The sequence below is a fragment of the Impatiens glandulifera genome, chromosome 1 (assembly GCF_907164915.1).
Source record: "Impatiens glandulifera chromosome 1, dImpGla2.1, whole genome shotgun sequence".
NCBI lineage: Eukaryota > Viridiplantae > Streptophyta > Magnoliopsida > Ericales > Balsaminaceae > Impatiens > Impatiens glandulifera.
This window is the reverse complement of record NC_061862.1, coordinates 25,145,775-25,172,176: the sequence shown is the minus strand read 5'-3', so window position 1 is coordinate 25,172,176 and position 26,402 is coordinate 25,145,775. Positions and strand designations below refer to the sequence as shown.

The 26,402-nt window shown below is 30.9% G+C and overlaps 2 protein-coding genes and 1 pseudogene across 2 annotated transcripts; all 3 read right to left on the bottom strand.

Annotated features, from left to right (window-relative positions):
• Window positions 1-3,380: 3,380 nt before the first annotated feature.
• Window positions 3,381-5,978, bottom strand: LOC124921558 (annotated as a pseudogene).
• Window positions 5,979-11,750: 5,772 nt separating this feature from the next.
• LOC124921547 (histone-lysine N-methyltransferase ATX2-like) lies at window positions 11,751-13,421 on the bottom strand. Its single transcript, XM_047462226.1, has 7 exons — window positions 13,039-13,421; window positions 12,900-12,960; window positions 12,742-12,816; window positions 12,458-12,671; window positions 12,243-12,372; window positions 12,066-12,170; window positions 11,751-11,949 (listed from the first exon to the last, which is right to left on the bottom strand). Exons 1-7 carry the CDS (start codon window positions 13,419-13,421, stop codon window positions 11,751-11,753), a joined length of 1,167 nt encoding a protein of 388 aa, XP_047318182.1.
• A 5,557-nt stretch (window positions 13,422-18,978) lies between these two features.
• On the bottom strand, window positions 18,979-25,515 carry LOC124920969 (guanylate-binding protein 3-like). Its single transcript, XM_047461561.1, has 14 exons — window positions 25,178-25,515; window positions 24,881-25,042; window positions 24,546-24,611; window positions 24,272-24,415; window positions 23,794-23,907; window positions 23,560-23,661; window positions 23,245-23,430; window positions 23,072-23,161; window positions 22,869-23,003; window positions 22,594-22,716; window positions 21,988-22,073; window positions 21,303-21,915; window positions 21,142-21,219; window positions 18,979-20,403 (listed from the first exon to the last, which is right to left on the bottom strand). Exons 1-14 carry the CDS (start codon window positions 25,424-25,426, stop codon window positions 19,324-19,326), a joined length of 3,228 nt encoding a protein of 1,075 aa, XP_047317517.1. The 5' UTR covers window positions 25,427-25,515; the 3' UTR covers window positions 18,979-19,323.
• Window positions 25,516-26,402: the final 887 nt, after the last annotated feature.

Here is a 26,402-nt window from a genome sequence, read left to right as displayed (position 1 = left end):
TTAATTATTTTTACATAATTAATTCCAAAGCTCACAGGAATTATTCTAAAAATCTTTTAAAATAATGGTTTCTTTTAAAAGAAGTTTGACACGCAAACTAATGTTGAAACGTATCGATCATCGAGCCACCCCGCAATGTATTTCCCGTATTGTCACGCGCCATTTACGACAAGTGCTAAGTTACGGACTGGGAGACAATTCTTGAGGGTCACAATAGTGTTTTAAAATCTTTATACTGGGCCACCAACAATGTAGCTCTGCCCTTTCTCATTGGAGCTTGGTAAAAAAAAGACTGAAGTTTGGCCGAGAATTCGGATCTTACCAATTTTGAATCCAAACTTAAATTCAGGATTATGAATAGCTTTCTTATGACCTTAATAACTAAACCTAATAGACCTAAACTAACATAGGGTAGTTCTATATCAATTTCAAATTAAAAATCCTATGTTTAAGAGATTTTAATTTGGTCAAAACTCCGTCAAATGAGTTTTGGTTGATTGAAAAATATTCCTTTATGGTTTAAAAGATGTTGTAAAACTTGTTTGGTTGTCATTCTTGAGATAAAGCTCAATAACAATAATTCGGTTTTAAAAAAACAAAGTATTCAGGAATTTTTATTCGAAAATTCAATCTGATAATAGAATTTTTTTTAATTATATTAGGATCAATTTACAATCTTGATGAAGGATAATACAAGTGCAACAACCAAGAACTTATTTCTAGAATTTTATATTAAATATTATCACTATAAATAAATAGACAATGAATTGAAGTATTATTTCTAGAATTTTATACTTGAATAAAGTGTTAGCTTTTTTTATGAAAAAATAAAATTTGACCAATTTGTTTCTTAAAATTCAGAAATTGAGAATTTAGTAAAGATAATTTTCTTTTTATAGAAAATAATAAATATTCTTATAAAAGTGATTGAGATTTAAAAATTAAAGAGAATAAAAAATTTCAAAATCAATAAATTATACTTTCTCTTTTTTTCTATCATTTTATATTTGAATTGATAACTTAATAAATATGTGACTAATAAATATCTAATTTTCTCTTATAGAAAAGAACTAATGTATTAATAAGAGTTATTGAAAATTAAAAATTCAGAGAAATAAAAATAATTTTAAAAACAAATAAATCATCTTGATTTTATACTTGATACATTGAGATACTAAATTTATCATATTATTATTTAATTATCATGAAAATATTTATGAACTTCTTTTTATTTTTCCCTTTGATTAATTAGTTAAATAATATTTTCATGAGGTTGTTTGAGTTAAATAATAAATCCAAAATAATTTTTTATAATACTAGTTGTTAGTCTATTAGAAGATGAAAGAAGATGAAATACTTTGAAGGAGGAAGGGCTCGGAAAATATAAAGTTGTATTGCTTGTTTTTTTTAGAACGATGGGTTCCGCTGCTCCTATGGAGTGCGACTAATTCTCGCGGGTTAAGCACATAACCCGCAAACACACTTAACCATTTAACCAGGTGCAGAACTTGTTGTCCGACGGGCTCGAACCTATGACCCCATGGAGGCATGGGGATATCCACATCTTGTTGCCACTAGGTTAGAAGAGGGGATGTTGTATTGCTTGTTACTTACGTTGTGTACAAGACTTGTTTATATACATACAAGTGGATATATCTTTTTTATCCTTCATAATTTAGGATTTTCTAGACTATTGTATTATCTACCTAGAACTAGTAATTCCTAGAGAATTATGTAGAGTTCTATCACTTTTCTAGAATTAGGAACTCCTAGAAAATTCTAAGAGAGTTCCATAAAAGGAAAAAACCTAGCAAAATCTAGAATATTCTAGGGTATATCAAATATCAGAAAATCGATAACCCAACCAAATTGATAGCTTACCGGTTTCAATTTTACCGGTTTATTGGTTAACCGGTTCTAACGGTTCTAGTTAATCGGTTCTAACGGTTCTAGTTAACTTGTTTTTTACCGGTTAAACGGTTTGGTTTTCGGTTAAACTAATTTTTTAACGGTTTAACCGATAAACTGGTAACAATTTAATCATATGTTTATATTAGTTAATTTTTTTTGAATATTAGATATATTATAAATAATATTTAATAATATATATTAGTTATTTTTAAATTTTAAATTCTAATTTTTATAAAATTATTTTAAAAAAATCTAATTTATAAAACTATCATTATAAAAATGGTTACTTTTAAAATATATTATATTATTACAATAATATAATATATTATAACATATTTCTAAATATATTTATAAAATATTATTAAAATATATTATATTATAACAATAATATAATATATTATAACATAGATGAAAATGGAGAATACTATAAAGTAAAAAAAAAAAGAATTTAAAAAAAAAATTCATTTAATAAATTTAATTTTAATTTAAAAAATTGAATTATTGGTTAACGTTAAATCGGTACCAGACCAGAACTAATAGAACCAAAAATCGATAAAATCGATATTAATATTGATCGGTTAACCGGTTTGTAAAATAAGAGATAAAACCAGACTTAATCGGAACCGGTTAACCACCAGTTGAACACCCCTAGGTATATGCATTAAGGCCTCTCATCTTTGGGCATTGAACATAGGTCGTGACAATCAACTTCATAATCAATATAAGAAGAAAGAGAGAATGAAAGGAAAGATCGATGAAGTTGATGTCAAGAAAGAAGAGTGAGAAGAGGATTATCGTAATTCCACAATGTTACCTTGCTCTTTCAAGCTACAATTTGTCCACGTCGACGGATGGTAAATCAACTAGCACTACAACAAAAAAGACCTACGGCGACCCTTAAAAAGACTTCTGTCAACCCTTAAAAGCGTCGCCAAAAATATCACCGACCCTTATTCTTGCGTCGCCATAAGCAGGGTCGGCGCAAGTTATAACAACGCTTATTTAAGCGTCGGTAACATTAATTTAAGCGTCGCCAAAACCCCCCTTTAATTTTTAACAATTTTACTTTCTAATTTTTGTTTGTATTTTTATTTTTATTTTTGTTTTAAATTTAATAATCATTAAAAACATTTAAAATATCATTTCCTATTCATTATTGACAATTTAAATAATAACAAAAAAACATAAATTTTCTCAACAATAATTTCTCATAAAATAATATCATAGTCAAATAAATAAATATTAATTACCAAATATTCTAATGTTCAAATAAATAAAACAATAAGTTCCCGTCAACTTTGAGTGAACTCTGGCTTTGTATGTAAAGAACATTTGTGATGATCACTCACCAACAAAACCATTAAACATTAATGGAGTTATCAGATAAACCAAGATGAATCATTAATCACCCGACAAATATTAACAAGTTCAAATAAATCTATCTAAATATTGCACTTACAGCTGTGATGTTCATAGAATTTGTTCTAATCTGCAACAGAAATATTCAAGTCATATTTATCTGAGACAAAGACAAAAAGACAAGAACCTTAAGAGTCATTAAACATGATTGGTTGCATTTGAAATTGCGTAATTCTTACATTCTTTGTATCTACATAACTAATATCAATGTCTTTCGTCCATTTTAAAGTCATTTCATTAAGATGAAAAAGAATGAAAAGATTATAAAAACAACATATCTTACTATTACAACAAGGAAGTGGTGGTCCAACATGTCCAATAGAGTTGTCATCCCACTCTGTAAAAGCACCTCCAGCACAAGTCTCCGTCAAGCCGTAGCCTTGTCCAATAGGTGCTTTGAAAGAACATAGCAAGAAACCGTGATAAATTATGACCATGGATATGCTAGCAGGTTTTAAATACACAATGAAAGAAGGTCTAACAATGCAATCAGACAGTGGCTCCTTTGGAAACACATTTTTTGTTGTCAATGTATCTCATCTGTATTGCAAACAAAGAGCAAAAATTCATTGATGGTTTCTCATTTGTATCCGAATTTAAATTCGAACACCAAAAGTGTTTCCAAATGGGCCAATTAATCTCATTCTGGTTCTAGGTGTAAAGATATCTTGGATAACAGGTATTATGTTATATTTTCTTTCCAGAGAAAGATAACAAGTTGGATATTAGAATGTTTACCCCATGCAGATGTTAATAAATCTCTGTGTCTCAGCAGATAAAGGTGCTCCGCCACATATCATGAATCTGATCTCTCCTCCAAGAAAGCTTCGTATCTTTTTGAAAACAATGATATCCAACATATATCTCTCTAGTCCACGGGCTCCAAACCATTTTCCGTTTGCAGCAGCTAGTCGTCTACTATACGCAATCTGAAAACATTTCTTTGCAAAACCACCTTTCGCCTCAACCTACGAAAGTGTATATTTATTGAAGGATGTAATTGCTTCATTTCTAAAATTTCATAAAAATAATAAGTTATCTTCAAAAAAATTAAGTTATCAGACCGTCTTTGAAACTCCTTCTCTAGACCGATCTAGAATGGATGGAACTACTGTCATGATGGTAGACTTCAAGGAAGATGCATCTCCCTTGGTCTCTTTCTTGGTTTTATTAGAAGTGTTTGTCAAAGTCTATGGTGAACCATAGCCAATTGAGCAGCCAGCAGCCAATATCACAGACGGGAAATAAAGAATATCTGAACAGTTCAGTTAGGAAGACAACTTATACTGATACCTCTGCTGCCAACTCGAAAACATGAGCCAGAGGCAAATACGCCAAGTAAACATAATTTTCTCCCAAGTTTGGAATCAATGTCATAACTACAGCTGCAGTAGCTACAATGTTTCCATGAGTTACCATGACTCCCTACATATAAGAGTTGAAGACATGTTCAAGCAAAAGGAAGCATGATTTATGAACATCATACAAGAACATAAGAATAAGATCTTAGTGAAGAATACATAATATAAGTAATGTCACACCTTTGGTAGACCTGTACTGTCACTGGTATACATGATAACCGCAACATCTTCCCTGAAAGGTAGTCTAGAATGAACAAGACTTTCTACCCCAAGTTTCTCAACTTCAGTGAATGAATTAACACTCAAAGTAAACAACATTGCTTATAGTTCTAAAGCTCGAACTTATAGCATCCAACTTCTTCAACTGCTTGTGATCACATATTAGGGTCGAAACTTGTGTCTGTAATTTTTTAATGCAATTAGATACCCTATGATTCAGGGAGGTGAATTTAGTAATGGGAATGTTCTGTCTACCTCGTTGAGTGAGTGGATCAGGGCCTCCTCACCAAGGGATTGAAATGACCTTACCTTGTTACATCAATATTGAAACAAGGCATCTGACTTCATGCAAATCAATCAATAGAACTGGAGTATCATCAACACTTACTAACTAAAGATCACATGTTTTATAATATATAGATAGATTCGAATTGCAGAAAGCTATAAACAACTGTCTCAAGAAATCATTATTGAGTTGAAAATGTATGAAAAAGTTCAAACTCATGGACATTTATTAGTGTGTGAATCACTCAATTGATAAAAAGGAGAAGAGCATAATAGTCTTTGATTTTGTGAATACATATTGCAGATCAATGAGAGAAATACAATCCACGTATAATCCGGAGGTAGAGATCAGGTTATATATAAGGATAAGGTCAATTGCTGCAGGAATTCAAAGATTGAATACATCAAGTTGATACTCTCATCTATGAACAACGTGGAACCTATTCATATCACCCTCCAGAGTTGATTTAAAGCACAACCAAAGAATCAAACTCAATTTTCATTTTTGCTGATGTTCAATATCCATAATCTTCACTCGAAATCATATTTAAAAAAAGATAATCATTGCTTGCATCGATGGGGAAAACCAGAAAACGAACAGGAAAGAGGGGGAAAGAACTTACACTCCTCCAGCAACGCCACCGGCGACTAGAGACTTGCAGATACTGAGTAAAGCATGAGTAGGAGCCAAACTCCGGCTATCTTCGGTTCTTCATCCAAATTGACGATGGTTGTCACCAGCGCCGTCTCAGTCGATTTTCCTACCAAATTCTCGGACGCCATAGATAGAATACAACCTCGTCGAAACCCTAGGAGAAAAATTGAACCGTTTAAGCTAAACTCAGAGTGAGCGACTTCCGTTTAGGTGGAACTCGGAGTCCAAGACTCAGAGTTAAGAGACAAAACAAATTGGGCCACTGTACTAGTTTCTTATTTAAAAATATATAGGTTAAAATTTTATTCTTAAATTTAACATAATATTTAATTTATATTATTTTTACTTTTAATTTAATTAAATTTAAATAATAATTAATTAAATTACAGATGTTAATAAAAAAAATTAATAAAAAAAATTAATAATTATATTATAAAAAATTAATAATTAAATTTTAATATTAATAAAATTAATAATTAATTTTTAAAGTTAATAGAATTATAAGTCAAATTTAATTTAAAAAATAAAATAATAAAATAAAATATTTATAAAGTTAAAAAATAAAATATAAAAATATTAAAATATAGAATAGTTAAATTATTAAGTTGTCAAAGTATTTATATAAAAAAAAATTAATAAAAGTTGTGGTATGTTTAAAGGTTGGCAAAAGTTTTGTTTCTTTTGATTTTTAGTCACGCTTAATATGCGTTGGTATATAAGGGTCGCCAAAAATAGTTTTTGTTGTAGGTCCCAAGAAGAAGAAAGATCAATTAAGTTTGTCTGAAGATAGACTTTTCTAATCTTTCTTCTTTCTTCTTCTTGGGGATAGATCCAGATGATCTACCAGCAGCTAATTTGAACGAATAAAAGCTTAAAAGTGGAAGGTAACGGATTGGAGTTCTGATAATTCTCTTCTCTCTCGCTTTTCTCTTGACATCATAAACTTCACCAATCTTTCCTTCATTTTCTACTTCTTCTTCTTGATTCAGTGTATTCTAATGTTTCTCTCTAGAGGATGATCAATTACAGAGATTGTGTATATCTCTCTAGAGGATGATCAATTACAGAGATTGTGTATATATATTTATATGTACAGTAGAGCAGATGTGGAGAATATATAAAATTATAGAAAATAGTTATTTTAATTCATTGACTATTTACTTATAGTAATAATGTTTAATATATATATATATATATATATATAATACTTTATTCATATTTACTTTGTTTATTTTTAATTTAATTTTCAATTTTCAAAAATTTAATTAATTTGAATTCCATGAATCTGTGTTTATTATAAGAATTACTTTTGGTAAGAAAGTTAATTTATTTATCTTTAAATTCAATTAGTTAAGATATATATTAAAATATATTATTTTATAAAAGTTATTTGAAGTTACCATGTAAGTCAAACAAGCTCATGAAAATATTATTTAATTAATCAAAAAGAAAATAAAAGGAAGTTCATAAATTTCATTATAATTAAATTGTAATAAATAAATTTAGTACTATTACACAATGTATTAACTAGTTTAAATGACCATATTTTGTTAGGAGATATTAAATTAAGAGTTCAATTATCACACAAAACCTTTTAAGTTAAAGTCATATTACACAATGTATTAACTAGTTTAAATGACCATATTTTTGTTACACAATGTATTAACTAGTTTAAATGATCATATTTTTGTTAGGAGATATTAAATTAAGAGTTCAATTATCATACAAAACCCTTCAAGTTAAAGTCATGGAGTGATTGGGCTTAAATTTTTTATATTATAATATTTAAATAAGTTAAATTCAATCCGAATTTTTAAACATAAAATTCATTAATAATAAAATATATATTAACATCCTTGCCTATACTCGTTCAACATAGTATGTCAAATAGTCGGAAAAAAATCTTTCTTTATTTTATTGCGAAGTTCTATTCGTTGTTCATTGCTGAAAATGTTTGTTCCGTAGTGGTAACGACTGTAATGTTAAAACTAAGTAAATATTTTATTAAATAATTAGAGTGAAATTTAAAAAAACTAATGTTAACATTATAAATTTGTAAGGTTGTGATATTTAATTAAACATAATAATATATATAATTTTCAAAGTGTCCGGATTGTTGGGTCGAGAGTTGTGGTTAATTTGGATATATATGTGAGAGTAAATTGATACTTATGTTGGATTATGGGATTGTGGGTTGACCCGCCCATAAACTTAAAACGGTTAAAAATATATAAAATTTAAAATGATATGTATGTTTCGAACTTGCAACCTAACGAAACAAGTACAACTCTTTAACCAACTAGGCTAATAAGATTTTAAATTTTAAATTTAATACCAAATTTGATGAACGCGAGACATATTAACAATATAAGTTCAACTTTTTAACTAATGAATCTATATATATGCTTAATTTTCAAAGTGTTCGGATTGCCGGGTCGAGAGTTGTGGTTAATTTGGATATATATGTGAGAGTAAATGGATACTTGGGTCGGATTGTTAATATTAAAAATGTTCGAATTGCCGGGTCGAGAGTTGTGGTTAATTTAGATATATATGTGAAAGTGAATGGATACTTGGGTCAGATTATTAAAATTAAAAATGTTATTACATTTTTACTGTAATTTTTGTTTTTCACGGTGTTTTATATTATTATTCGTGTAGATGCACGGGCTACATGCTATTAAACATAATTATATTAGAGAAGAGAATTAAAAAGGATGAGATTCTATTTATATTTTGGAATTAGAAAAATAAATATAAAAAATTTAATTAAAAAATTAAATAATAAAAGATTAGTAAAATAAAATTTAAAATTTTCATCTAAACAAATTATTACAAATAAACAAGTATACAAATATTAGAATATTATAGGTCTATATAAATAGAGGAGCGAAGAAGGAATTTGGGAGAGGGAATGGGAAAGGGAATGATTTGACATCATCTCATTGGTTGGAAAAATGAAAAAGTGGGAGGAAAGAGAGAAAAGAGAGAAATTATTTGATTTTTTCAGGAAATCAGATTATGCCACGTTCATTCTCTCTCTTATTCTCTCACTCAAATTCCATCTTCCAATCATTTCTCATATAGATGTTAAAATATATAGTTAGAAAGGAGTGAGAAGCATTTGAAAGGAAGAGTGAGAAGCAGGGATTTCGAATGTTTTATTTTATTATATATATTAAAATAATTTAAGGAATGGGCTTAACCTCAACCCATATGACATATGTTCCTGATTAAAGAATGATTAGACAATTTGTTAAAGAATCGTACTAAAACATTTTAGTTCTCTCAAATGAGGCGTGAATTAGAAAAAAAAAACTAATAAAATGGTGTCGAAATAATCTCTATTAAATATTTTGAGTGACAGTTAAAATTATCTTTAACCGAGTATTAGTAAATAACACAAAAAAATATTTTACCAAATTAATAATTGACCATCTACATATATAAACAAAATAATTAGAATTTATAAAATAATGAGAAAATATATGAAAGAGAGTCTTCATGGAAAAAACATGCACTAATTCTGTAGTGAAATATGAAAATCAACTATATAACTTATAATTTTGTTCATTTTGATGTTACGAAGCAGACAAACTGGAACTAGAGAAATAATCAATAAAAAAATTAGAAATTACAAGTAACAAATGATCCACTAATGTCTAAAGGTGCGTTTGGTTCAAATAAAGGAATGAGAATATGAATGGGATTGATAAAGGTAGTGAATAGAAATGTATATGATTGATTAAAGTGTATTGTTTGGTTGGAACTAGTTAATTATTACTATTACCATGGATATTGTTTGGTTAAAAAATAAAAATTAATATTTTTTTATATTTATTTATGGTATATAATTTTTTACCATTTAAATTATAGTGTTAATTAATTTTAATTATAATTATTTTATATTATATTTATATTTTTTTAATTTAGTATTTTTAATGGAATACCTGCTCGGATAAATGTGACAATAGCTCCTTCAAAGGAATTCATGCAAAGTGAGGATGCTCAAGCTTTGCAGGAGAATGTAATGTGTGTGCACATAGGGATGGCAATGGGGCGGTTCGGGGCGGGGAATACATTTACCATCTCCGCCCCGTTTTAATTTCGGGGATTTTTTTAATACCATCCCCGTCCCGTTCGGTTTTTTTCGGTTTCGAAGAATCCCGCGTGGCACCGTTAATATTTTTTTTAAAAAATAATAAATAAAAATTATACAATAAAATTATATAAACAAAATTTTTAATATAATATATATTGTAATATATTAAAATTTTATATTATTATAAAAAAATAACCTTACTACCCTTATAAAAATACAGTGAATAAATAAATATATTGGTGATTTAATGTATTTAATTATGTTTATGGTGTTCGGGGCAGAATCGGGGTGAAATCGGGGCGAAATCGGAGCGGGGCGGGGCAGGGGACACAAATATCATCCCCGCCCCATCTCCGTTCGGTTTCGGGGAAAAACCGTCCCAAACGGGACAATTCGGTTCGGTTTTCGCGGGACGATTTCAAATTGTCATCCTTACTTGCACATATTTCTGGTGAATTATCTTATGTCCTATCCAAATGAAAGACAATCGATTATCTATCCAAGAAGATAGAGAGTCCCACATACGAGAAAAGGTCACAAATAGAGTTAAACCAAGTAAGATTGCAAAGGCATAATGATAGTAGGGTTGGGATATCCCCGCCCTCCGAACCGGACGTGAAGGTCTCCCCTCATCTGGCTCTACGCAGTAACACAGGGGAATCTCCACTCACTGTTTCCCCTAATATCCTCCCTTTCCCACATCATGGGGGTTTACCTCGGAAAGGCTGCTATACCATACCTTTTGACTCAACTCTACCAACTTAAGGCAAAGCCTCGAGTCATGTTCCTCGCTTGCTCAGGTTGCTGACACACTAATAAGATATAAGTGCATGGGTTGAAAGTGTTGATGCCAGTACCTGTTCTGTTGTGACTACTAGAAGAATGGAAACTCGAATAGGAAAGAAATTGCTGCTTAGATATTGAATCGATTCAATGATCCACATATCAGATACATCAACCATCAGTCAATTCAGTGCATTATTGATCAGTGACTGAATCAAAGATTTATGTTTTAATACATTGAATAGTATTTTTCTGTTGCCTCTCTCAATGATTTAGAATTCAAGACAAGATGAGAGACAAAGATGAAATTACAACTATCTAAAATGAAATTCAATCCGGCTAACCAAGATATCGCACCAAACAAAACACATCACAAACTCAAATTTCTAACTTATATAAGACTCCTGATACCTTATGCATTCTCTTCTTAGCATAGTTTCTCGTACTCACAATTAAGAATGGAGAAAAACAAAAAATATAACTAATTTATTTTAATTTAATCAATTTATAATATAAATAATTTGATATATTAAATATTTATCTTAATTCACAGTAAAATTATTTTAATATCAAGAAAATATACATATTTGTGAGTTTATAAATAGAAATTAAAATAATATTTTGTTGGTACAATTTGAGCATTAGGCATCCAAATATCATACAAGTCCCTAAAGTTAAATTTTGCATAGATTACAATGTAATCACTACTCCACTTCATTTTTTTTAATTAACTCTTGAACTTAAGTTCAAAGGTCCACTCACGAAATGTAAGAGTCCTTGATTCCAATTCAACTATGTGGACTTTAGTCTAACTAGCTTTGTGTCTAATTCAAATACTAGTAATACAATATGGTCTAAAATTGCATCTATTTCAATACAAAAGAAACAAAAAAACAAGTTCCATAAGATAAGATTCTAAAATTTATATAAAAACTAAAAATAGTAATCTCTAAGAAAGATTACATAAAATTAATGTTTAATAAAAACATAACCACTAATCAGAATAAACTTTCCCTTAATTATCATCCTCATTTTCTTCATCGACATTCTTCTTCTCATCATCCTTTGAATCAACACTTCCACCTTCTTCTTCTTCTTCTTCTACCTCTTCTTCATCATCCTCCTGACTTGCATCTTCAGAAACTTCATCCTCATCAGTAGTATCACTTTGCATTAGCAACATCTCTTCTGGTAGCTTCTTCTCACTTAGATATCTAATGATGATAGGGAAAACAGAAAACAGTTAATTAATTAAGCATTAATTTGACACAATGTATATGTACTCACCCACCCCAAGAATGAAATCAAGAACAATTAAAGATAAACTCACAATTTAGCCTCTCCTACACCTCTGACAAAAGTCGGTTTCTTGCACTTGTGATGCAAGCACGAAACAAATCCGGTATAAAATGGAGTTGTCTCTGTTATCTTGACCCTGTGTACATAAGATAAATTAGAATAATAATATAGAATTAGTGTAATTTCCTAATCAAAACATAATTCGAACCGGGCCAGATCATGTGTGCCAAAGAATTGAACAGGGTAGGACTTCTGGCCATCCTTCTTTCCCTTACGAAGACCTTTACAACCAGCCACTAGTTCTTCTTCAAGAACAAGAGCTGGCCATGCAGAATGACCTGTACGTGTGTATAGATCATGAAATTATTAAGTAAGTTTTTATTTTTTCTTAATGGCTTGTATAATAATAACTTAAAAACTCACCAGCAAGCTTAGCCCAAGTGACATCCCCCGGTTTAAGCTCTTGTCTGTGATCAAAACTGTGGCCGGTGGTTTGAACTTGGTTCAAGTCATCAGAGGCTATAGTGCTGCTGTAAGGACTCAACCTTAGTTGTTGAAGCTCTTCTTCAGATATCAAAAACTGGATCTTCAACCTCCTCAAGAGCACATCTTCTTCATCACCATCATCATACAAAACCTGCATCAAATCAAATCAAATCAAATCAATCAATTCTACCCAAAAAACAAAATTAGAGAAATTTGCATACATGGTGGTAACCAGTTTCTGTATTGTACTCTTTCAGACGAGCAGTATACCATGCGTCATCGAGTGGCCAATAAATCTTCTTGCAAAAAAGAAAAAAGAATAATTTTAATTACTGGTATTGATTGATCTGTTCCAAAGAAGAAGAAGAAGAAAGATTGCCTTGCATTGTAATCCAACAAGCTTGTTGGAATCAGAATACTGGTTGTTTTTGAACATCAATCTGCAATGAAACATTATAAAAATTGAAAATTGAAAATGAAAAGGCCATGAAAATGAATGAAGATTAATGCATACATACCGGACCCAGTTCTTGACAGGCACAGGCGGATTGGGCGTGGGGGTGCTCATATCCATCTTTTGTACGACAGCAGCAGCTTTCTCTGCTTCCACCTTCGGAAATGCAGCAGCAGCAGCAGCAGCTTCTTCATGGTTAGCCTCAGCCATGAATTCATCTGAACCACCACCAGTCTGCGGCAATCTCTGTTCTTCTTGAGACAGACTTCTCTCATCTTTCTTCTTCTTCTTCTTCTTGGGGACAGATCTGCTTGATTTACCAGCAGCAGCAGCAGATGTGGACGAAGAATAGTGGTCTGAAAAAGGAAGGTAACGTTGTGGAATTCTTATAATCCTCTTCTCTCTCGCTTCTCTCTTGTCACAAAGTTCAGGAATATTTCCTTTCATTATCTTCTTCTTCTTCAGAGTCTATAGAATGAATGCTTCTCTCTCTATCACTATAGGATGATCAATTACAGAGATTCTATGAGAGATTGTGTGTGTGTGTATTCTCATATTTATATATATGCAGCGCAGAGGCAGAGAGGCAGTTCTAGCGAAAGAGATTATCAAAATATAAAGTATGACGATGGAATTGTTTTTTAAAAAAGGAAATAATATTACAGATTTTCAACGGCTTGTTTGTTTGTTTGGAGGAAATGATTTTTGTAATTATAGAAAAACTTATTTTAAGGAATGAATAGTTGTGTTGCAATTAGGAGAGAAAGAGTTTAAGCCAAATGAAATGTCATTCTAAATTTTAAAATCTGAAATACAAAATTTATAATTGAGTTATTTATGGTTAATATAATATGCGCAATTCATTCAGCAAACTTATTTTAAAAATTAGTTATTTTTGTTTCCCGTTGCAACGATACAATATACCTACAAAATGTTATACGCGCGAGAAACATACAATATATTTCCCGCGAAACTCATTTGAAATATAGTTAAATGTTCGTTAAAGATTATTTTAGTAATTAATTATTTATACTTTCTATGTATGACCAAACACGACAAAACTTCCGATATTTTATATATATTTCTTTCATTTTTTATTTGGAGACAACAAATCAATAATATGTAATACATCATTTCACCAACAATTCTAATTTTGATAAGGTTGACATTAAAGAAATGTTGATATATGTGAATAAATTAAAAATAATATGAAATAGAAGAACAATAGACATACAAAACCAAACATACCCTAAGGGTTTGAATTATGGACCAAATCAAAATAAAAATAAAAATAAAAAAGAATACTAAAGAAAGTAGCTTTCTCTTTTCTCTTTACTGTTGGGGATGGTAGGATCCTAATCAGATATTTTTTATTTTATTGATAAAATTTGTGATGTATACTTTTTAAAATGAGTTACAAAATTATTAATCCATTTCATTATTAATATAAAAAATACTTTTTGAAAAAAAGAAAATTAATAATAATAAAAAAATCATATAACAAATAAAAAAATCTTATTAGATCATTATTTTACAACTATATTCACTTTTAAAGTTTGACAAAGTAAAAGTGATTTTAATTTTATTTTTTATTAAATATAGAAGTTATGACTAAATTAAATAAAAACATTTATAGATGAAATGTGATAAGAAAAAAAAAATAACTTTTAATAAATTTTTAGATCACCGTAACATAAAATATATATATATATATATATATATATATATATATATATATATATATATTTTAGATGAAATGTGATAAGAAAAAAATAACTTTTAATAAATTTTTAGATCACCGTAACATAAATATATATATATATATATATATATATATATATATATATATATATATATATATTTTAAACATTGTCTTGTTTTAAAAACTCAACTTTTTTTTAAATATGTAAAAGATCCTTAAGACGGTAATTACTGTCGTTGGTAATTTTAACAACGGTATTAATATATTAATAACATTAATGGCTATATCTTATTGACTTCTAATAGCATTAATGATGAATTTTATTGTCGTTAAAAATTATTTTTTTTTCAATAAACCATTAGCATAAACTAATGCACTATTTTATATCTTCTAATTTAATACATAATAATTAAAATCAATAATTAATAAAGTACTAAAATTCATATATAAAATGATAGAAAATAAATACTTTAATCCATTGACTACTTATTTATATAATATAATAATAATGTTTAATATATATATATAATACTTTAAGCAGAGAATTTAAGAGGATTTCTTACTTTCATATTTACTTTAGTTCTTTTTAATTTAATTTTTTCTCTTCCTAAATTTAATTAATTTGAATTACAGAATCAATGTTTTTATTATAAAAATGACTACTTCTGGTAGAAAAACTAATTTATTTATATTTAAATTCAATTAGTTAATATAAATACTAAAATATATTATTTTATAACAATTATTTTGGATTTAGTGTTTAATTCAAACAAGCTCATGAAAATATTATTTATTTATTTAATTAACAAATTAATCTAAAATAAATAAATTAATCAAGGGAGAAAATTTTAAAAAGTTCATAAATCTTTTCATAATAATTAAATAGTAATATAATAAATTTTGTATTACTCAATGTATTAAGTATAAAATCAAGGAGATTTATTTGTTTCTGCAATTATTTTTATTCCCCTGAATTCTTAATTTTTAATAACTCTTATTAACAAATTAGTTCTTTTCTATAAAAGAAAAAATAATATTTATTAGTCACATATTTATTAAATTATCAATTCAAATATAAAATGATTGAAAAAAAAAAAAATTATTGATTTTTCAATTATTTATTCCCTTTAATTCTTAAACACTTATAAGAATATTTATTATTTTCTATAATAAAAAAAAAATTAACATTATGAATCACATCTTTATTAAATTCTCAATATTTGGCTTTCAAGAAACAATTTGATCAAATTTTATATTTTCATAAAAAACAAAACAACACTTTATTCAAATATAAAATTCTTGAAATAGTACTTTAATTCATTGTCTATTTATTTATTTATTTATAGTAATAATATTTAATATATAAGCAGAGGATTTATATTTGGCTCTATATTCAATTTTTACCATTTTAATTTAATTTGCATAATTCAATAATTTAATTAATCTGAACTTGAATTTGAATCCATGTTTCTCCTATTTTACCATTTTTTCATTATTTAAATACTTGAGTTTAAATAAAATAAATCTTAGATGCAAATATCACTATATTCCAATACAATTTGGTCATATATTTTTATACATGTAATTATCTGATGGTTGTATACAAATTAAGTTTTTTTGTTTTGTTTTTACAAAGATATAAATCCAGATTTTGATTGTAGTAGGAAACTCATCCTTTACCCAAACCAGGATTTTAAAATTTTCTATTATATTATTTTTAGGCATGGTCAAGGTACTTTCCCAAATAATAAAGAATATTTTTTTTTTTGGACACATAGTTCTTTTAGAGGGAAATTTGATGAAATAACTCTAATAATAATGTTATTTTAAAAAAATAATGGGGGAAATTAACTTTTGCAAAATTAATCTTTTGCCCTGGTAAAAAAAGACTAATATATCCTAAATAAAAATTTATTTCCTTCTCTTCTTTCTCTTCTCTTTCTTTTTTCTCTTTCTTTTTTCTTCTCTTCTCTTCTCTTCTCTTCTACTCTCTTTATTCTCTCTTCTTCTCCCTTAGTAATGACGAGTTCCCCTCTGAAGACACGTCTATCCCAAGCAGAAACAACGTCTTTCTTCTACCTCCCCTCCAGACGTCTACCTCCCCTTCCGACGTCTGATATCCCCCGAAGACTGTGTAGCATCTACACTACATCTTCAACAAACATCGACGACTGTACCATCCCGCTAGATCTCCAACAAACGCCGAATTAATGGGTAAGTTAGATATTGCTTTATTTTAATTGAAACACTTGTTATTAATCAATTGAGATCGCAAAATGCATCTTGCGCTTGCGAAAATTGCGCATTTGTCGCCTGCAAAAATTGCGCATTTGCCGCCTGCGAAAATTGCGCATTTACCGTCTGCGCAAATTGCATTTGCATGTGTTGGGTTCTTGTTGTTGAGCAAAAAAATGAGGTGAAAGAGAGCCCTTATGAAATCCATAGGTTTTCAATTGCTTCACAGAAATGTGTTTTGGCCAAACGGAGAAACCTTATGCAGTGAATTATATAGTCCATTTCTTTTAAAAGTGAAAGAGCCACTAAAGATTTCATCAAGTATTTAAATTTGAATGGACAAGGGAAAGATTTTATTTCTTCTATGGAATGAAAGCATAAACAATAGATGCCTTTTTTGACAATGATTTAAATGCTAAAAAATAAAATTTTATGATAGTGGTTTCTTGTCATGTGTCTAGACAAGTTGAATCTTCTCTAGAAACTGCAACTTCGGCCCTAGGTGATGCTTCTCTAGGGAAATATAAAACTTTAGCCAGTATGCTCCGTCTTAATCAAACCCTTCAGGGATGGTTCTTGTGGACAAGCCAACCGGGGCAGCAACAGATAGACTAGCAACTACTTCTTGCTGCTCTTAAACCACATTTCTTCATGTTCTGGTTTCTGAATGTGTGAATATTCATATTTATTGTGAACTTATATCTGATGTTTAATTGTTTTAGATATTTTCATAACATGTTATGTGAAATTTGACAATTATTCGGGGTACCCGAGACACATGTTCTAGAAAGTGTGGATGCATTTATTTTTTTTACTTAAACATATTTTTGTTGAAGTACAATTTATCAAAAATGGAATATTATTCTTATTTGAATTCAAAGACATAAGAAGGCAGAAGCATGCAATTTTATAAATAAGAGGGTAAAATGCAAAGTGTGGCCGTTCTTAAACCTGATAACCATCTACAAACTAAAAGAAGCTATAAGAGGAGGGAAAGGAGGAAACCATACATTAATTAATACACATCCTAAATATTGCTGCCTGAATCTTTCTCCAACTGATGAGCATTCCCAGAAGAAGAGGAACAGTTGTTAAACTGCTCTCTAGCAAGAAAGACTGAATGCATTTGCTGAGGATGATAAGGCGGTTTGCCCAATTGAGCAACAACTTCAACAAAACGTTCGTGAAGCTCGTGTGTCCAACGTAATCATTGCTTTGAGGAAAGACTATTACTAGGGTGGTTGTTGTTGTTACCACCATTCATGGACTCGTTCATCATCATTCAAACTCACTATTAGTTAGTTTGTTTGTCTAAACAAAGAAGAAAAAATGATACTTTATTTTACAAAACACAAAGGGCAATAATATTTTACCTCATTTTTTTGCTCAACAACAAGAACCCAACACATGCAAATGCAATTTACGTAGGCGCAAATGCGAATTTGCAGGTGCAAGATGAATTTTGCGATCTCAATTCATTAATAACAAGTGTTTCGGCTAAAATAAAGCAATATCTAATTTAACCATTGATTCGGCGTTTGTTGGAGATCTAGCGGGATGGTACAGATGTCGATGTTTGTTGAAGATGTAGCGTAGATGCTACAGAGTCGTCGGAGGATATAAGATGTTGGGAGAGGAGGTAGAAGAAGGCGTTGTTTCTCTTGTGATAGACGTGTCGTCGGAGGGGAACTCGCCATTGCTGAGGGAGAAGAAGAGAGTAGAAAAAAGTAGAAGAAAAGAAAAAAGAAAGAAAAAGAAAAGAAATTTTATTTGGGGTATATTAGTCTTTTGCCTAGAAAAAAAAAATAATTTTGCAAAAGTTAATTTCCCCCTATTATTTTGGAATAACCCTATAATCATAATTATTTCAACAAATTTACCCTTTGCACCACTTGAATTTGAGGTATTTTTTTTAATTCGAAATATTTATTTTTTAAACAAAATTTTAATGAGTTAATACAATATTATAAATTTTCACAAAATATATACACTTGAGTCATTTGCAGTAGAAGCAAATAAGAAACTGAATCATCAACCTGTATTATATCAAGAACACAAGATGTAAATATCAATAAAAACCCACTAATATATAATGATATCATAATCACCATCAACAATCATAATGACAATATTAATACAAAGCTTAAATTGGAAACTCAACATCCTCTCTACCTGTTATAATAATGGCAGAACACAAATGTTAATATATCTGGTAGTCTAATTCATACCCTAAATGTTCTTATCCCGCCAAAACCAGTATAAGTAAGAAATTAACAAGAAAACATATTAATATCCACAACACTTAACCAACAATCTAAATAGAAGAAAACTGATTTCAAACCATCATTGCAATATGGAACACAACACACACACACACTGACTCACTAGAGACTAAAGGGGTTACTTACCAAGTTATTTCTGAGGAAGAATGAATCTTTCATAAAGAGAGACAATTTCTTTCTTGGTGGGATTCTTCAACTTAAGCAACTCTGCCCCAAAATTATACTTGGTAAGCTCCTGTTTGAGTCTCAGAACAGTGAATTTAGCATAGTCTTCTGAACTAGTCTGCTGGCTCTGATTATCATCATCATCTCCCTTAAAAATCGATCCTCCATCTTCTGGTTGATGCTGCTGAGGTGTGCTAGTCGTCTTCAAAGGGCTATTAGTACTTCTAGATCTTTTATATCCTCTAACTGATCCTCTTTCTCCATTGTTAATGTCCATGTCATCATCCTGAACAGATTCCACCCCCATATCGAAATCATCAACCCTCGACCTTTTCCCATGAGAAGCAGTTCTCAGCTTGCTATCAAGTGCCGATTCATTCAAACGAGTTTCGGTCAATTTCTGCTGTAGCAAATCGAGTTTTCCTTGAGTGGCTTGTAACTGAATCGAGAGTGCCTCAGCCCTATTGTTAGCTTCTACTTGCGATTTCCGCTCTGCGTCCAATAAAGTCTGAAGAACTTGGACAGTATCGGTTCTCTGTTCGTTGTTCGATTTCACCAGCGTTTCTATTTCCTTCTCCCTTTCATCGACCATTCCTTCCAACATGACGACTTTCGATTGGGCATCCATTTCGGCAACGCGGAGTCTCTCTAGTTCCTGATGCAGGTCCTTGTTTCTCCTCTCTAGAATTTCCACTTGCCTATCCGCCCTTTCGATTCGTGTTAACCTTTCCATAGCGATTCTTTGTATCTCACTCTTTTCTTTCTGTGAAAGAGCGGCTTCTGCTCTTGCAATGTCGGCTAACTCAGTTGTTCTTTTGGCTTCCCTTTCAGCAATTCTGCACCTCTCTTGGACTTCTTCAAACCTGTCAAACTCTGACTTGTATTTCTCTTCTAGATGGATCTTTTCTTGTTCTAATATCTTTGCTTCTCTTTCGTAAGATTGAGTTGTGGCGTTTGCAGATTGTAACCTTTCATTCAATTCCTTTATTTCAAGCTTCATATTGGAGATTTCAACATCGTAACTCCTTATCTTTGACTCTGCAGCCTATACCCAAGTTTAATTATCAGTAAAACAAATCTTGCAAATAAGATCAACTACCATATCCTTATATTTGACTCTGCAGCCTATACAATAATTGAGCAGGAAATTGATCGTAAAGAAATCATTTTGATTATGTCTACAAGAATCTTGATTTAAACAGTTAGTTAGTGTTGCGGATCTGGCTACTAGAGGATTTATAGATTGTTTGATGTGTGGGGTCATTTAAAAAACAGATCCAGGTTATGAAATCAAAATTTTGTTTAATGAAAAAGTGGGCTCATTGAGGAATTATTTGTGTTATGATAAAGGTTTTTTTTAAATAACCAAATAATCCAAGATCGAACAAATTCTTTTACTTGATTTTGTGTACTTTGGGGAGTTAGGGGGCTTTTAGTTGATTCCTATTTGGATTTGGGAACATTAATGTACTTGTTAACGAGGGATTATGACCTTCATAATAACTCGCTTATTTATTACTTAGTTTTAATATCAAAAAAGAAAAAAGACAAAAAAAGTTTGAGGTGGAATAACCCCCTCTTTGGGATTATCCTACATGACCTATTGGTCAACTAAGATTCCTAATGAACTAAGGATATTCAAATAAGAAGTTCACATAGATGTGCTAATAATAATTGGTTCTACTGATTGCTCTTGTTCAGAGTTTTCTTTGTCTATTTCAGAGGTTCATGACATAGAAAATATAACATGTATAAAGAATGAATGAAGCAGCATGGAACTCACCTTCAACTCCAAATTCAGAGTTGTCAAACGTTGCTCTGCATATTCTAGTTTTGATGTCTTGTCTTTTATTTCTTCCTCCTACAGTACAAAAGATGATTAAAAATGTTTAAGTTCTCAAGAAATACATAAAGAGAAATTTGCAGAGAGAAAGGAGTGGAAACCTTTTCGGTCAAAGCTTCGGACCATTCTGCTCTTAAATCATCTTCCCTTTCTTGAGTCTGCTTATGCGCACGTTCCTGAACAACAGCTGCCTTTTCTAGAGCAGCTTTTGCTTCCTTGAAAGCGATGTCATACTTCCTTTTCCACTCCCCAGCCTCCTCTTGTGCAGACTCAGCTTGTTCTCGAGAAGCAGCCAATCTTGCTTCGGCAGCGCTGCACCGTGACTTCAGAACAGTTATCTCAGAATTTGCCTGGTCATCCATGGCTTTCTTTTTAGACAAAACTTGTTCATATTTCCTTTTCCAGTCTGCTGACTCCTGTCTCGTAGATTCCAAAGATTTTGACAAGCTGGAACACCTCTCCTCCAGTGTACTAGATTTACTCTCTATATTTGTTATTAGGCTAGTATACTCTTCAGCCAGCTTCTTTTTGTCATTTATAGCCTCCTCATAATGCTTCGAGTATTCGGATTTATAAGTCTCACTAGCTTCTAGCTGTTTATTTAGCAAGACCATTTTATCTTCAATTGAGCGGTATTTCAGTGCTAGAGAATTCTTTTCCGACACAACCTGATCTATTTGCTTATTGACGAGGTCAAGGAGTGGGCCTTCCAAACTGGAAGTATAAGAGGGGTATCAGAAGAAATATTACTCAAACAAGTGCCTTAGTAAATAAAAAGAGAAGTACCTCTGTTTCAAGAATGTTGCCAACTTCCCCCATTTTTCAGGACCATTACATGAAGCTTCATACTTAGATACAAGGCCATCAAGAACCTTCAGCAAATTTTACAGTTGAAATCATGCTTATGAAGCAGAAATCATATCAAGTCTATATAAAAAAATCCTAAACTAACTCAGCATCTAGAGAATTAATGCATCACTACGAAAATGCTGCTACAAAATACCAACAGCACCAACATAAATTAAAAACATTCAACAATTTTTCTTTTAAAACTTAATAGTATAGCTCCAAAGGCCAAGCTTACACAATTGCATGTCATGATGAAAAAAGGTCACATTTAAATCTGATAAAATAACTTGAAACAGGATTAAACATTTTTTGAAAAAAACAGGATAATATGTACCAGACTCTTTATATTGAGTTGTGAAAGCTTAAGATCAACTCAAATAAAAAACAACTACAAAAAAGGACAAAATACTTGTGTATGGCCTTTCCTAGATAAAAGGACAATCAATAACAAAATAGAACATATTCTTAAAATCACAAGAAATGACTCTTCAATAAGCAATGAACAACAAGAGACAATCATCAACATGGCAATAACTTTTTTACCTTAATGACAAGACCAAATTTTGCATCAGGAACACGAGAAGCTGACCGTAATGTCTTTTCCATGTTCTGAATTTCTTTGGAGCATTGCAAGTATGCCTCCCTAAAAATATCTTTCTTAAAGTCCTATATCAACAACAATTAGAGAGGTCAACAATGTGGGCACAGTCAATTTCACAGTACACAGCAAATGAAACGTGCTGAATAAAATGAACATCCACCAAAAGATGCTTGATTTCACATATAAATAAGAATAGAAATGATTTCCCATAACCTACCTCAAATGCCTTCTTTACAAACTTCTGGAGACGCTTTTCAAAATTATGCCTCACTGAACCACTCCCAACAGCACTATCATTAAAAATGGCCGTCGATTTTTGAACTGCTTCTTCATGTGCTTCCCTCAGCACAGCCTACATTCAAACAAAATCAGGAAACAATACAAATACGTTTTAGAATGAAAATAAAACAATATATTTACTTCTTCAGGAGACTTAGACCGGTCAAAGGACTTCATATAAGCTTCCGTAGCCAAATCATACGCTCTTTGACACTCTGCTTCTTCAACACTCTGCAAATTCATTCATTTGAAACTCTGTATAAAATCGACAAAAGTGAAAGTGTGATCCAAGTGGATCTTAAGTCAGTATTTACCTGCCACGAGGAAGTTATTGTGGGCACAGCACCTTTATTTAAAGCATCTAGAAATGACTCTGTTATTCGGGCAAAAATAGGCCCCGTCATTATGGTGCCACCTACTTGTTTTGGTCTTGTCCTTTCGAAAACATACTTCGTCAATGCATCTAGACCAGATCTAAATTCTGGCCTTAACTTTTCCAACTACATCAGTGGAAGAAATAAAAGTCATACAAAAGCAATGAATTGTCGCTATGAACCATTGTAGTAATATTAAAAATCATCAAACAACCAGAAGAAATATGTTGAAATATAGTTTAGCTAGGTACTCACTGGAATTTGGTCAAGTCTCTGTAATTCATTCTCATTGCTTAGCGGCCGCACAAGTGTAAAGCACTCTCTGTCGGGGAAAAGGGCTCGAATAGATGCACGAATCTAGAGAAAACAAACACCAGCATTAACATGTTTGACAATAGAAATACTTTTGTATCTAGCACATTGGTGCTAAATTTATTAGACCTGTTTAATGGTCAAAGTAGAACACTAAATCAAGATCTAAATGATAACCTCATTCTTGGAACCTATATCTCTTCCAGTGCCTTGTAATGGACTCAGGGCAAGTTCCAAGTAGTCACGTGGTGTAATCTTCCTGTTATCCTCCACCAAGTCCAAATAGAAGTCCTGAACATCACAATAATTCGTGTAAGAAGATCATGCCATCAGGCAATTCAAGCAGCTGAAACCATTAACATTCTGTATGAAAAAAAAAGCCAATGGCATTTAGAATAATGTGTAGAAAAAAAATTGGTTTTTATTTTAAAAACATAAATATGTGACGAAATTGATCTTGTAAGCACTAGACCCCTAGATCCAGCTCAGAATCTATCATTCAACACTCATCTCACTCAAATACACACGCAACGGTATATCTGTCGCATAATTTCATTTGTCAATATATGGCGACATATTTTCAACAATTTGATACTATATAGAATATATCAACATTGATGATAGTTTGATACAACATTAAATGAGTAAAGATTACCCGCAGAAGCCAGACGAAAATAGGAGAGAACTGCCCCAGCTCAGAAACTGTACTTTGTCCTCCAGATGCTCTTACACGGATATGTTTAGTCATCTCAGTTACAAGCGAAAGGCGATCAAGTGCTGCTTCATCGATACCGCTCATCTGGTTATGGAAAATTCATATTAAGTTCAAGACACCTTTTTATCATGTAAATTAGATATGTATACACTAAGAATTATATGTTTCATTGGGATAAGCAATCACAGACATATTGTGAAAAAGAAATCCAAACCTGGTTATAGACGAACATGCTTGACAAGAGAACGGCTAAGGAGAATATTTGTGTACTGTAAGTTCCCTGCTCAGAGTCAATATAAGAAAAGGAATTAAGATAATACTGAATAAAGAGAAATCTGACAATTTGAAACAAAACATAAATACATATTTAGCTATTTGGAAGCAGGTTTCCTAGTTGTGTTTTCATTTGATTCTGAATCAAACATGACATAAAACTAACACATTTCAATAATCAAACACCACACAACTGCAGAGACTAAGAATTGATTCTAATCAAGCTAGGATACAATTTTTGTTTCTATGACTGTTTTGTTTGTTTGAATTTTTTACCGTTTGATCATAAGCAGCGATTCCTTCACTATCCAATAAAAGAAGTTTATATTCAGTTCCATCAAGAGCAGTTCTCTTTATGGGAGCACTCCACAACCAAAGTCCCTTAGTACATGGTCTATGAGTTGATGCCACTTGAAAACCACTGCTCCTTCCAAGAAGCTACAGCAATCAGAAGAAGATTCAGTAACAAAATGACAATACAGTTACCAAATTAAAAAATAGAAAAAATAAAAACCCTAGATATATGAAACATATGAACAACAAGTACACCAAAACTAGAGAAAATGGTGAAACCTGATTCAAAATGAAGCTCTTGCCTTGGCGAGCAAGACCGCAAACAGATATGACGCCAATGGGCTCCTTGACGAGTTGAAGGATGGCAACAGCTTCAGGATCAATTTTAAACTTACCCTTTTCGTCGCAATAAATTAGACGGATGGGTCTGGGAGGACCGGTTATGGAAGACGATGAAATCGGACTGGAGGGTTCAGGAGAGGTATGGGGAGGTGATTCGTCAGAGCCTCTGGAGAAGAATCTCCTCATTGTTTTCGTCTTTCGTTTGATCGATCGATCGATCAATCGTTGCTCTTCGGCTTTATTCTTCTTTAAGACTTTACAGAGGGTGCCTTGGTCGCGTTGCGTTTACGCGCAGCGCAGAAAGAAAAAAGTGAGATATTTTAAAATGAGGGAGGGAACAGCTTTATTAAGAATTAAGGATTTATATTAATATATAAAGGCCCAAATATTCCAACAAAATCCAATTCTGACCAATGGCCCAAATATATAGTTATAGTCAGTTAGGTTAATGGATAACATTTTATTTTTTTTATAATAAAATGACTATATAAATACACAAATGGACTAATAAAAATATAATAATAATAATAATGAAAATCATATTATACAACTACTTAGTCTTAGCCATGTCTAAGAAATTTACTCATGACAATGATGTGGTTTGGTGCTGGCTCCTTCCTGTTTTTATTTCGGAGATTTTTTACTACTAATTCCGTCTATTCGATTTTGGGAAATTCCCGCGAGACACCATTTATATCATATTCTTTAAAAATAAATAAATAAATTATATAATAAAATTATATAAATAAATTTTTAATATATATATATATATATATATATTTATATTATAATATATTAAAAATTTATATATTATTATAAGAAAATAAATTTAAAACTCTTATTAATTAAAATAAATAAATATATTGGTGATTTTTATATATTTAATTGTGTTTACAGTGTTTGGGGCGGAATCGGGGTGAGATCGGAGCGGTGGACACAAATATCTTTCTCGCCCTATCTCCAGTCAAACTGGAAAAAAATACCCCAAACGAAATAATTCGATTCGGTTACCGCGGAGCGGTTATAAATTAGCATCCTTACAAGTGTGGACAAGACAATAATTATTAATAAGTGTGAGTTTATTGTTACATATGTACTAAAACTTAAATACATTTCTCAGTTTCTTTTCAAAATGTACTTTTATAAATTTGTGATGTTCAAG

Coding starts and splice junctions, on each gene's coding strand:
- LOC124920969 (XM_047461561.1), bottom strand. CDS start 25,426: ATGAGGAGATTCTTCTCCAGAGGCTCTGACGAATCACCTCCCCATACC. Junction 23,162..23,244: donor CAATAACTTCCTCGTGGCAG/GTAAATACTGAC, acceptor ATGAATTTGCAG/AGTGTTGAAGAAGCAGAGTG. Junction 21,220..21,302: donor CCGAAGCTTTGACCGAAAAG/GTTTCCACTCCT, acceptor TTTGTACTGTAG/GAGGAAGAAATAAAAGACAA.
- LOC124921547 (XM_047462226.1), bottom strand. CDS start 13,421: ATGAAAGGAAATATTCCTGAACTTTGTGACAAGAGAGAAGCGAGAGAG. Junction 12,373..12,457: donor CACTTGGGCTAAGCTTGCTG/GTGAGTTTTTAA, acceptor ACACACGTACAG/GTCATTCTGCATGGCCAGCT. Junction 12,171..12,242: donor GGCACACATGATCTGGCCCG/GTTCGAATTATG, acceptor TTATGTACACAG/GGTCAAGATAACAGAGACAA.